The sequence below is a fragment of the Trachemys scripta genome, chromosome 3 (assembly GCF_013100865.1).
Source record: "Trachemys scripta elegans isolate TJP31775 chromosome 3, CAS_Tse_1.0, whole genome shotgun sequence".
Lineage (NCBI taxonomy): Eukaryota > Metazoa > Chordata > Testudines > Emydidae > Trachemys > Trachemys scripta.
This window is the reverse complement of record NC_048300.1, coordinates 76167536-76179830: the sequence shown is the minus strand read 5'-3', so window position 1 is coordinate 76179830 and position 12295 is coordinate 76167536. Positions and strand designations below refer to the sequence as shown.

The following is a 12295-nucleotide window of genomic DNA, read 5'->3' as shown; positions in this document are numbered from 1 at the left end:
GTTTCTGTTGCATGCTCCCCTCTAATGGAGAGGATCTGAGACCACATATAATAGGGAAGGGAGAAGGATTCATCCTAGCTGAGGGAAACAGATTCCATAGCCTCAGTATACATAGGTATCTGCCCGCTCCCTACAAGAGCTGGTAGTGGAGCTAAATAGTGCCACCTTTATCCTTGCTGAGTAGTATCTTATTTTAAAATAATCTCCTTAAATAGAAACAACATATGGAGTAAAGTCCTATTCAATGAGGGTAAATATGGCACAATCTGGCCTATGGAGAGCAGCTGCTGCCCCAGCATGGGGTCTTAATTTGCAGCATCCTGATTATGCTGGTTGTGGCAGAATAGCCTCTGCAGGTTTGAGAGCAAGGAGAGCAACTCCATGGAGTTGCTGCTTCACGTCAGATCTCTATTAGCTAACCCTTGAACAAAACTGAATGATTTTCAAAAGACTATAGATTTCCAGGAGATCCACTGCCATTTTATTTGAAGTTGACAGAACGAACAACAAATGTAATGCAACTCATAACTGGATTAAAATAAATACACACAAAATGTCCATTAAAATCTATCAGACAGCTCTACAATTTATGACTTTATTCCTGGCAAAGGCTTTAAAAAAGAAACTTTTATTTCATGTGAAATTCATAAATACATGCGGGAGTGGTAGAACACACTGTCTCTGAGTAACCAAGACCCAGAAGCCAACCTCTCATACAAAAGGCCTTTGGGTAATGGGCAGCTGGCACAACAGACAGAGCATCTACCAGACAGAGGTTTGAAGAATTTCTTCTTAAACTTGGCTTATATTTTTTACCTTTTTTCTGCATCCCCCTTAAAAAAAAAAATCAATACAACATGCAGTACAGATATTACCCAGTTCCAGGTTACTTGCAGAGCAACATACTCTCAGACTTCTGTTTTATTCCCAACTTCGGCAACCCCTGCCCTAGCTGTGGAACTAGAAGAAGCAGATTACCCTAGAAACTATACACATTACCTCTTCTATCACAGTAAGAATACGTATGTGCGGGACTTAGACCAATATTGGCATTAATTTCTTAGAACTAAAGAAAACAGTTTTAAAACAAAACTAAGAGTAACCAGGTTGTCATTAGCCGATAAGAATCTCAACTTTGAAAATACATAGAATGTAAAACTTAAGATATTTGGCAGCAGTACACAATTAGCATTTCAAAAAGGTTCATTTAGTAGGTCATGCTCATTAGTGGTTTAAGTTCAGAGAGCTTTTTATCTATTTCAGAGAAATGCCTTAAAACTAAAGAATATCCAGTCTGACTGATTTCAGTCCTTAGCCAGCTCATGAAGCTGACAGAAAGAGACAAGAACCAGTGCCAGGCACATGTCTATGATGGGAGTACTCAGAGTTTTTTTGTTTTTTGGTGGGACGGGGATTCCCTAGTCCAAGTGATGGGATTTTAAGACACTTGAAACCCTCATTTTAGAATGTTGACAGTGAGATTTGGGGAGATATTTTGAAACAAAAAGGGTTTTCATTAATATATAAATCACAGGCAAAACTGACATTTATCTGAAAGGATCTCAAAGTACTCTGAAAACTATATAAAGGGACCACTTAAACAAACCATGATTGAAATACAGTCAAATTTGGGATCACATCCTATAGATATTCAGCTAAATATATTGCCAGTGATTTATATTTGTGTTAATAATCTTCTAAAATGACTTAGCTCTACCCTAAAAAGAAAGTTATTAAAAAACTAAAATTATTTCCATTGCTATAGCTTCAAGTCTTAGTTTTAAAACCCTACTGCCCTTTATATGCCCACAAATAAGCTAAACAAATATCTACACCTTCAACTGTGCCTACAAAACTGTACCTACAATTTCATATGGACACAAACAAAGCTCTCTAAACTTAAACCACTAATGATCATGACCTACTAAATGAACCTTTCTGAAATGCTAACGGTGTACTGCTGTCAAATATATTAAGTTTTATATTCTATACGTCTTTAAAAATGAAACCCTAAAACAGAAGAGAAATATAGCAGAAATTTAGAAAACATATACACAACTTCTTTGGGAAATACAAGATTGCTAGAAAAAGATGCTTTATTGGAATCAAAATAGCAAACATAAAAAATAATAAATATCTACTCACCTATAGCACACATTTTCAGTGCAAGGATTATGCACTTTGACTATGACAAACACATGTTGAAAATGAGATCGGATATTTTTTGGAGTAAAAGGAAGTGCTCCAGGTTCTTGGAAGACAATGGTAACAATATCATTTCCTATGTGCCTTTTCCTTAGAAGCTACATACAAGAAATATGATTTTTAAAACAGTTAGTTAAGAAATGATGCGTTTTCTTCACACTGGCAAAAACAATTGACAGCTTAATTTTAAAAATGGAAGAGTCACTTCAGGAAGTGGAGACATTCTTATAAGGCAGTATTATTTACATGGAGCTGCATGAAACCGGGATGAATGGGAAAGAGGTCTGGGAAAAAAAACTGGGCTAAGCTCATAAGTTTACCAGCCTCTCTTTCTAATGAGATTCCTCTTTTTCTACGCCAGCCAATTTTCATCTCCCCTATATTAGTGTATTTGTGTAGTAATATGAAAAGTGCATAACGTCATCTGACATTTATCACTGTCTAACATTTGTCTGTTCTCTCTCCCTTTCTACAGAGAAAGGCCTGTTTTCATATCTGAAACACAATATTGTTTATTTTTTCTCAGGGAACCTTTCCTTTCCCAAATTGTATTTAAACTTATTAGATTATGACCCTAAACATTTTTAAAAAAATAGTTTCCTATTAAACTCTCAGCACAAATTCTAGCTATCTTCAATTTAGCAGTGCGGCAGTGGAGACAACTACAAATGTACCCGGGATTCAAATTTACTGATAAAAACCTTATTATGGTAAGTAATTCTTTGTTGTCAGTTTATTTATGATAGGGATATATTTTAGGATTCATTTTGTAGGTAATATAATCTTTTTTGTTACAGGTAGAAAATCTAATAGCCATGTAATTGGAAAAATAAGTGTCTAGTGAGGGAGAAGGCCTCTTCTCAAAAATGATTTATTTAGCATTTTGTGGATACAAAATGAAATTATAGATATTATTGTACGATTTGTACATCTAACTTAATTTTTTTAAAGAGAACTTTCTTTTTAAAGAGCTGCTGATGCTATCATGTAGATAGTGCTAGAACAGCACACGCTGTAGGGTACAGATGTATTGTCAGCCAAAACTCTGCAGAGCTTGCATTGTGGACTAGTGACTCAGATTCTTAAGGCTGCACTAACACGAAAGAGACAAAATACAACTGAAAACAGTACAAAAATAAATGTAATCGACATCTACATGATATAGGGCAATGATACGATTATTTATCAAGTGTTTAGAATGAAATTATCATTTTGCTGTTTGGAATAATTGCTTTTCTTGGTTAGTTATGTGACAAGCCAATATTGCAACTAATACATAAAATAGGCAAAGTTACCTTATTGTTTATGTATAAATGCCTGTTTATGACTTTCATTGTGCCTCTCAATACTGAGGGCCAGAACCATACAACCTGAAAGCCAACAAGAATGGCTAGAAATGCAATTCTGAAGCACTAACAAAAATATGCTACTTCAAATGCACTAAAAACATGTAAAGAAAAAAAGATTAACCAATGAGCACTTAGAAATATTTGCCAAATACTAATTTTTGTTCTAATAAATATAATTTCTTACTTATTAAATAGCGAAGCCACAATAAATGTCTGTTTACGCAACTCTAAGATGTACATTTACTGCAGACAGATTATGTTTGAAATGCATAATAAAGTATTTGATAGTGTGTTAGTTTGAATGTCAGAAATAACGTAATTTGTTTTACTGGTGAACAGTGCACTTAGATTGGCACAGTAAAGCACAAGTTCACGGTTAGAGGTTATCACTGCCTTACAGGTTGAAACCTACACAGCTGCTGAATTTGTGTCAGACCTCCCAATTAACAGATATAGCAAGGATACCAACTCATTAGTGTACATATTATTACTGATCTGTAGTTGGTTCTAACCAATTATTCTTCCTTGTTAAGTTAGAGTTCATGCCTATTGCTATACCTGTCCATGGGGGATTTAAATTGAAGTTGAGGAACCAAAACTCATGTAAGACTGAATTTAGTATATCGTCAAGGTAACTATTTTGTCTCCAAGCATATTCTTTTTCTTTTTAAATGTGATAAAATGTCTTTTGGGAGGTGCTGCTTAAACTGCCAATAATCATAGGACATATAGGCAAGAATAGGACACACATCTGCTAAGAGACAAACCTAAGAAGTTTTTGAAACCTAGAACCACTGTATTAGCAACAGGGTCCTTTACAGTGAAACGGGTTCTTGAGTTCTATCAATGAACTGACTGACATTTTTAGGCGCTTAAACCTTTAGAAAGCTTAACAATATTAACATCAATTTAAAAGGTAGTCAACATTCTTAATACCTTACCAAGTTTGTTGATATCTGAGTGACTTCCTTGACATTTTTAAATAAAACCAATATAACTATCATTATAAATGGCTACCATGCACAAGTGATCAGTGAAGTTCAACACAAGGTGAGTGAAGGCAAAATACAGTGATGTGTCTGTGTACAGGGAATCAGAATGCAAAGAACTTGAAAGGGGAAGAGAAGGAAATTGGGGGTGAACTGGAACATGGAAGGAAGAACTCTAGCAGGATCAGAGAACAGGAGAAGTAGTAATTATTGAATGGAGAAAAAGGAGAGGAAAACACTTCCCTGGAAAGCATAAATCAGGATAGTGGGCTGAAAATGTAAGAGGAATTGAAGGAAACCAGACTAAGTCAAAATGTTTGTCCCATGCCCTTTTCCATTTTGTCCCCTTTAACCTATTCTCTTTCCAACTTTCAGCTCCTAGGCACTTTAGAGTCCTCAGTTTCCTCTTCCTCTCCCATTTCCAGGTCTGCTCAGGTTATTCTATCTGCCTTTCTAACATATTATGAAGATTCTCATGCCAAATGCTGGAGCACACTCTCAATAGGGTACACAGGCCACGCAGGGTTACTTACAGGAAGAAGACACCAGACACTCTCTGAGATCACTCTAGTATCAGGCTAAATTGTTATGGTAAAATGTGAAAATGAACTTAATACAACATGATGGGCAGTCAACAGGAAACCAGTGAAGAAGTTTTATATAAGAACTTGAGACACACAAAAGGGAGTCCAGTAAGGAGAATATGTTAGAAAAGCAGAAGCTGTTAGATTAAAAAGCAGTTACAGAAAGATATTAGTTACTGTATTGAATATGATATCTTAACCATAATACTTAACTCTAATTTTCTGATGTGTACATAAATCTGGAGGGAAAATATGGGCTATCATATTAAAATGTAGCACACCTACTGGCTATGTAGAGCCATACATAACCTACCCATTTCTGTGGAATTTCAACCACCTATTCCAACTGAGAACCAAGGAGTTCTTGTGTTATTTTTCACTCTATCATTCTTCATTCAATTCAATGGTGAAAAGTGAAGAGATATCAAGTAAAGAAACCTTCAAACTTATTTTAGTACATTTCTAAAATAAGCAAAGGGGCTTCAAAAAAGCTTGAATTTTAGTATGTGTTACTGTTCAATACAATAAAAACAAATGCCAAATGACATTTCAATCAGACCTGGTTAAACTGAGTTAGGTACATCCATGCGTCTGGTTCTTTCAAAAAGTTTAGCAGTAACTAATCTTATGTATCAATAGAATGACTTGTTAATCTGATTTCTAGTTTTCATTAATGCAGATACAAATGAATGTTATGGATTGATTTGGATTAATCAGGTCTGACTATGTACAGAAGCAGACTCAAAATGTGAGAAGGAGAAACTTGCAAGGGAATGAGCTGGAAAGGAACTTTGTAAGGGGAAAGTTTAAAGGAGAAAACCTTGAACTATGATTGAAGGAGAGGCTAATAATAGGAGAAGGAACTGGGGCCACACCAGGACTGGTCGTCCTCTCTGTCCTAGGGAAGGAGCAGCTGAATTGCGGATCCCCAGCCTATGTTGCAGCCAAAGTGAAAATTACCTTGCTCTTTGGATCTCCTGCTGGCTCTAAAACTAGAGGGATGTCCTGATCAGTGACCAAGCAGGGCGTAGTTAAGTCCTGGAAGAAGCAACAGACAATTCTGGTGTGGCCTATTTTTGGCTCACCAATATTTGGAATGTAACAAAAGCTCAGAGCTTGCTCATAAGAGGTCTTGTTTCTAAATGTTGAAGAAGAATGACTTGACATCTTGGCAAGTGACCATAGAAAGTGGGATACAATAATGAGAGGGCAGAGTAATTTCAGTGCCAGTATACACCCCTTATGGTGGTGCAACAAGCTATTGATTTGGGGTCCTCTGTTGCCTTTAGTATCTATAAAGGAAAGCTGCTGTGCTCTCTATAGACTCCCCCCAACTTGGGTATGTGGATACAGTGAGCCAAGACCTGCTGAGAAAGCAGTGTTTATATACCACAGGGCTAATAAGCCTCTCTGTCCTGGGGACATGAGCAACTGCACCTGTGGTCTTGAGCCTTCCAGGCTTATTTTTCTAACCAGATTTCTTCCTAACTTGTGAGAGATACCACTGTAGATACATTGCACATTTCAATATGTATTTTGCTAACTAAATAGCAATAGTGATAAATTAAACAGTTGTTTATTAATGATCCCTTTCACACATTAAGGCTGGCTAAACGCTTGGTATTTTAGTGTGCTATCACACCTGAGGAAGGTGTCCATGCTGTGCAAACATTGCTGGATTCCAGCATCTAAAAAAATAATGTGGTGGGTCCTCAGGTATGCATACTGCTTGAACTTGTGGAACTGCCACATTATTTTGACTTCAAGAAAGCCATGGATCACAATACAATACTGCTACTAAACACTGATACTGTCAGAAGTACAAAGACTGATGGGTGCTTGCTAAAACTGTGCAAGGGAGTGTTCATTGCTAGGGAAAAGAATAGAATTAACACTTGTATATTTTGGAATAGATCAACAACAGGCATCTATCTAGAAAGGAAGAGACAGAAGGGAGTGTCAGGGAAAAGGAAGAAGAGAAGGCAAAAGAAGAAGTGATAGGACAGCAGCAGTAGGGGTGGCTGAACAATGCAGCAGTGGAGCTGACAAACAGCAAACAATCATGAAAATTAGTGGATCAAGGTAGAAGGGTTCCCTATGCTCACAACTGAGGGCAGCTCAAGACAGACAATGACCAAAATAATAATAATAAATAATAAAATAAACTTCAAGTAAGGCCATCTTTACTGTCAGCACCTGTGATCAGCAATGAAAATATTCATTTTAAAATCAAGCTCATTCAGCATATTATATCTTACTGCACTGTAACCATTCCTATTTACCTAAGTCTTTAAGCCATTCACATAAAGATCAATATTCAGAAATATTCTACTATTCCAACATATTTTGCATCTGTGTTTAACTAAGGAGAAAGAGGTCTTTGCAGATAAATACACAAAATTAGCTTATAACTTGAAACTTGGCAATATATCTTTGAAACACTATCTTTCATACAAATTCATCACTTTGATCTCCAGTTTGTTTTAAATGTATACAGTCTAAAGAAAACTTAATGTGATTTTTAAATTAAGCATAAAGCCATGTATATTTGCAAATATGGTAAACTTTAATATAAAAGAGTTTAATCTGACAGTGAATGAAGTAAAACTGGTCTCTGGGCAAAGTGACTCTTATGCAATGTATTCACTAAATGACTACATCACAATAAGAGATGGGCCAAAATTGTCAAGAGATATGTGGGTGTTTCCAAACACTGGAGATAGTAGTCAAAACAACAGATGATCTGTTAGCACTGAATTATGAGATCACTCAACTTTTTGCCATCTGAATGCAGTGTAGATTTTGAGATTGGCTGATTTTATGACCTAAGATTGTTTTTACTATGGTAGTAGCACTGAGGAGTCCTTGTGGCACCTTAAAGACTAACAAATTTATTTGGGCATAAGCTTGTGTGGGCTAGAACCCACTTCATCTTCATCAAATTTGATGAAGTGGGTTATAGCCCAAATAAATTTGTTAGTCTCTAGGTGCCACAAGGACTCCTCGTTGTTTTTGCTGACACACACTAACATGGCTACCCCTCTGAAACCTACTATGATGGTAGGAAATGTTTTTCCATTTTATGAAGACTTTCCACCTATTTTCAAGTTTCCAGATCAGACCTAAAGCAGAGGTGGGCAAGGAGTGGATGAAATAGATATGAATAGGGTGACCAGACAGCAAATGTGAAAAATCAGGACAGGTGTGGGGAGTAATAGGAGCCTATATAAGAAAAAGACCCCAAAATTGGGACTGTCCCTATAAAATTGGGACACCTGGTTACCCTAGATATGAGGGACTATAACTTTGGAAAACTGTTCTAACAATTTGTTACCTTTGCCAATTTTAACATCAGCATAGATGACTGACTTGTGAACTTTAACAAATAAAATGTGCCCCATTTCAGTTTTCACAGTTAATTCTGCTACAAGAATTTGTACTTTGTAACTTTTGTCTATTGGTTGATGCCTTGACACATCCCTCTTCCCTCTCACAAGAGCTGATGGCAGGGCAAAATGTGAAAGATGCAGATACTATTAATATATATATATATATATATAAAATAACAGTCTGTGATCTGAGAAATAATCAGGAACTATGAAGTTTTTCAGTAATTTTTCCTACATTCCTCCAAAAGAAAAAGGAACAAAATCTTTGTAGCAGAACAGCCCCATATCATCACTGGAAAAATGATTACATCTTGCCCTGCAACTGAGAGGATATTGCAATTGAATACTTTTTGTTTTACTTCTATAGAGTTAGAAGTATGCAGAATATGTAAGAGAAGTTATATCTTCAATAGTAATCTGATCTGTGAATAGCTCTACTCTTTATTATTCTTAAGTGTCATTGTTTTGATATACTATACCAAATGTGCTTTTCAACTTATTCACAAAAAATATTTATTCTTAACGATTTCAGTATCTAGTACAGGCAAAGACAGACATAACCTTATTCAAGATTCCATACACTTTGGATGCTGTGTTGTTTTTTAGCCATCCTTAATGCTCTAAGAGTTTCTGAGCTGTAATATGAACAATGAGCATTTTTCAGACATAAAATAAGTTTGTTGCACAGCTTTCTGTGTCTACAAGCAGATGCCTTATAGGATTTGGTGAAGCATTTGTTATTAAAATAGTAGAGTAAGAGAAGGTTTGAAGACTGAAATGAAAAATAAAGATTACTCAGGATCATTTAAAAAACTTTTTACATTACATATTTTAACCACATGATGGATTTTAGTCCAGTTTAAGTTTTAGAAAAATGTTTCAATCTCCACAGATGTCAATACTGTTTAATACTGACATGCAATGAAAGAGTCAGGATAAGTTCCTGAATCATGCAGATAAATTAAAATAACATCTCTGAGTATTTAATGCTTTAATAAGATTTGTGTAAACACGATTCCAAATGAGGTTCACAATTTGCATAAACTATTAATGTTGTACAGCAGAAATATAATTTCAAGAAAAAACAAAACCTTTATTTAGCCCCTAAATATAACTCCACCTATTACTACAAAAATGTGAATTAAGAAAACGTACCTGTTGCCTATTACTGGGCATGTATGGCAGCATAGTTGATACATGAAACATTAATTCATAATCTTTATAGGTGGTATAGAGGGAATGAGTTCCTGTTGAATCAGCTGAAAATAAATTTCATTATAAAAAGAGGGTCAGTAAAACAGAACATTCACACTGCTTTTAAGACACCACACTTGTTGCATATTATGGCTAAAATTTCCTATTTAGATTCCTAATTGTAGGCTAAATAGATTTCAATGGAGCTATGACAGTTTACACCACCTGAAGATCTGCTCCCTAATTCCATATTAAGGCATAGATAGGGCCTGCGGGTCTTGCCAGAAGCTGTCCACACTGAGCTACTTGCAAGTTTGGGGTGTGTGTGACCTAATTTTGAAGACAGTAGCCATTGCAGGTTCTCACTGTCTTTTGAAAAATCAAACCACATATTTAGTTATCTAAATATGAAATTAGCTAACTTCCAGCAACAGGTTCAAAATTTATTCCTATTTTTTTTAAAAACATAGCCAAACATTTAATTTTTCAACACACAAACCATGGTGCACACAGTACTTTCTCCTAAACAACAACAACAACAACAATCATAGATTGTATTTACAAATACTTCATAATTTTAAATTTATAGAATAGAAACTCCTTAATTGGCACTTGGCTACTCCATACATTAATCTACAGAAAATATTGACATCATTTTTCTATCTATCATACTTAACAGATACTGCAATTGAGACCTAAAAAACCCCAAACCCTACATTCTATTTCATAGTACATTATGAAAATTCACAATTATAACTAAGTTACAGATGTAAAATGAATCAAAGTACAGTTTGTGATGGAAAATTATGGCTTTTGATTTGCAAAATTTTGTAATACATCTTGGGTCTCAGAATCATTACTGTAGTAGCAAATTAACCAATTTTATCCCTCTTTTATAACTTTACCTTACAACGAGAGAGACAAGGTGGCTGAGGTAATATCTTTTATTGGACCAACCGCTGTTGGTGAGAGACAAGCTTTTCAGATCCACAAAGCTCTTCTTCAGGTTTGGGAAAAATAATCAGAGCATCACAGCTAAATATAAGATGGAACAGATTCTTAAGCATAAGGATTTAACACGTCACATGAAACCATTCAAAATGAACTGGGCAATTAACATTTCTGCAGTCATAGGATAAAGGACAGTTAGTTCGTTATAGAATGTTATGAGACTTAAAACCAATCTCTCTCGAGTGTATGATTTTTGGTGTCTAGCTGAGTTATGGATTTAAGCTCCCAGACTTGTCTTTTGAAGGTATGGTGCAGGTTATCTTTGAGGATGAGGACTGAGAGGTCAGATATGGAGTGGTTGTTTTATGAAAAGCATTGCCCATAGGTGACCGTGTTACTGTCTTATTTTTCTGTGAGAGTTCATTTGAGAGTAGTGATTGCCTGATTTCATCCACATAGTTGCTGTTGATGCATTTAGTGCACTAGATAAGGTACTCCACGTGTTGTGACAGGCATGTGTAGGACCCAGGTATCTTGAAAGGTGTATGGTGGAAGGTGTTGATCATCGTAGCTATGGAGATATGTCTGCACATTTTGCATCTGCTCTGCAGGGTCTGGTGCCACTTTGAGTTGGTGTGTCCGGATGGCAGGAAGCTTGTTTCTGATGATGAGCTTGGAGAGGTTGGGGGGCTGTTTGAAAGCCAAAAGAGGGGTTTGGGGAAAGATTTCTTCCAGGATGTGGTCCCTATCAAGTATGGTTTGTAATTGTTTGATGATACCCCATGTGGGTTCCAGTGCGGCATGGGAGGTGTGAAATAGGAGTGTGAAGTCAGTATTTTTTGTTTGTTTTTTTCTTGTATTGAAGCAGGTTCTTTCCAGGAATTAGGGTGACCTGTTCCATAATGCAATCTTCTTTTCTGGTGGAGTGTACTTGTTCAGTGAAGACGGTTTAAACTGTTTTAAGGTACATATCCCAGACTTTCTTCTTGGAGCATATTCCGTGGTATCTGAATGCCTGGCTAGTAGGTCACAGATTTCTTGGGGAATCTGGGGTGGTTGCTGGATCTGTGAAGCTAAACATGGTGATCCATGGGTGTGACAGTCTACACCATTATGTTCACCTCTTTTACAAGACTATGATAAATTTTGTACCAAGTATGCATTGTGAGGTATCATTTGAAAACTCAATGTGCTCATCGTTGTCCTAGTAAAATATGTGTATCAACGTTGTATGTAAAGTTATAAGTTTCTATTGTATAACATTACTGTATCATGTTCCAGAATTAGAAAGGCCGCCCAAACCCGTTCTTCAGAGACAAAGACGCACTGACACTGTTACAAGAGAATTGGACTTGACATAACTCACAGCCTTCTTGTGCACTTAGTCACCATATGCTGGAAATGAGGACATCACGTAGCAAGGAAGAATCTGGCCTTGGCTTAGGCAGACAGAACAAAAACAATAGCTGCAGTGTTACTGCAAGGATAGATACAGTGAAATGACAGATTCATGAAAATGGAAGGGAGTGTAGATAGCTGACCTTGGTCTGGGCACCTGCGTCTTTACATTTCTTGATGAAGTTACTTTGCTGATAAGTAGAATAATGAATTATTATTTGATTTTTTTAGGGAAA

At 36.2% G+C, this 12295-nt stretch overlaps 1 protein-coding gene across 8 annotated transcripts in view; it reads right to left on the bottom strand.

Annotated features, from left to right (window-relative positions):
* SIPA1L2 (signal induced proliferation associated 1 like 2) overlaps window positions 1-12295 on the bottom strand; it is a 147997-nt gene that overhangs the window by 87895 nt on the left and 47807 nt on the right. For 5 of the 8 annotated variants that reach the window (XM_034765105.1, XM_034765108.1, XM_034765106.1 and 2 more), the window contains exons 6-8: window positions 9672-9775; window positions 6088-6165; window positions 2146-2303 (exon numbers count right to left, since the gene is read on the bottom strand). In XM_034765105.1, coding sequence (XP_034620996.1) covers window positions 2146-2303; window positions 6088-6165; window positions 9672-9775 — 340 coding nt within the window. The remainder of the gene's footprint in view (window positions 1-2145; window positions 2304-6087; window positions 6166-9671; window positions 9776-12295) is intronic. The other 3 variants (XM_034765109.1, XM_034765110.1, XM_034765112.1) reach the window with 1 other exon arrangement.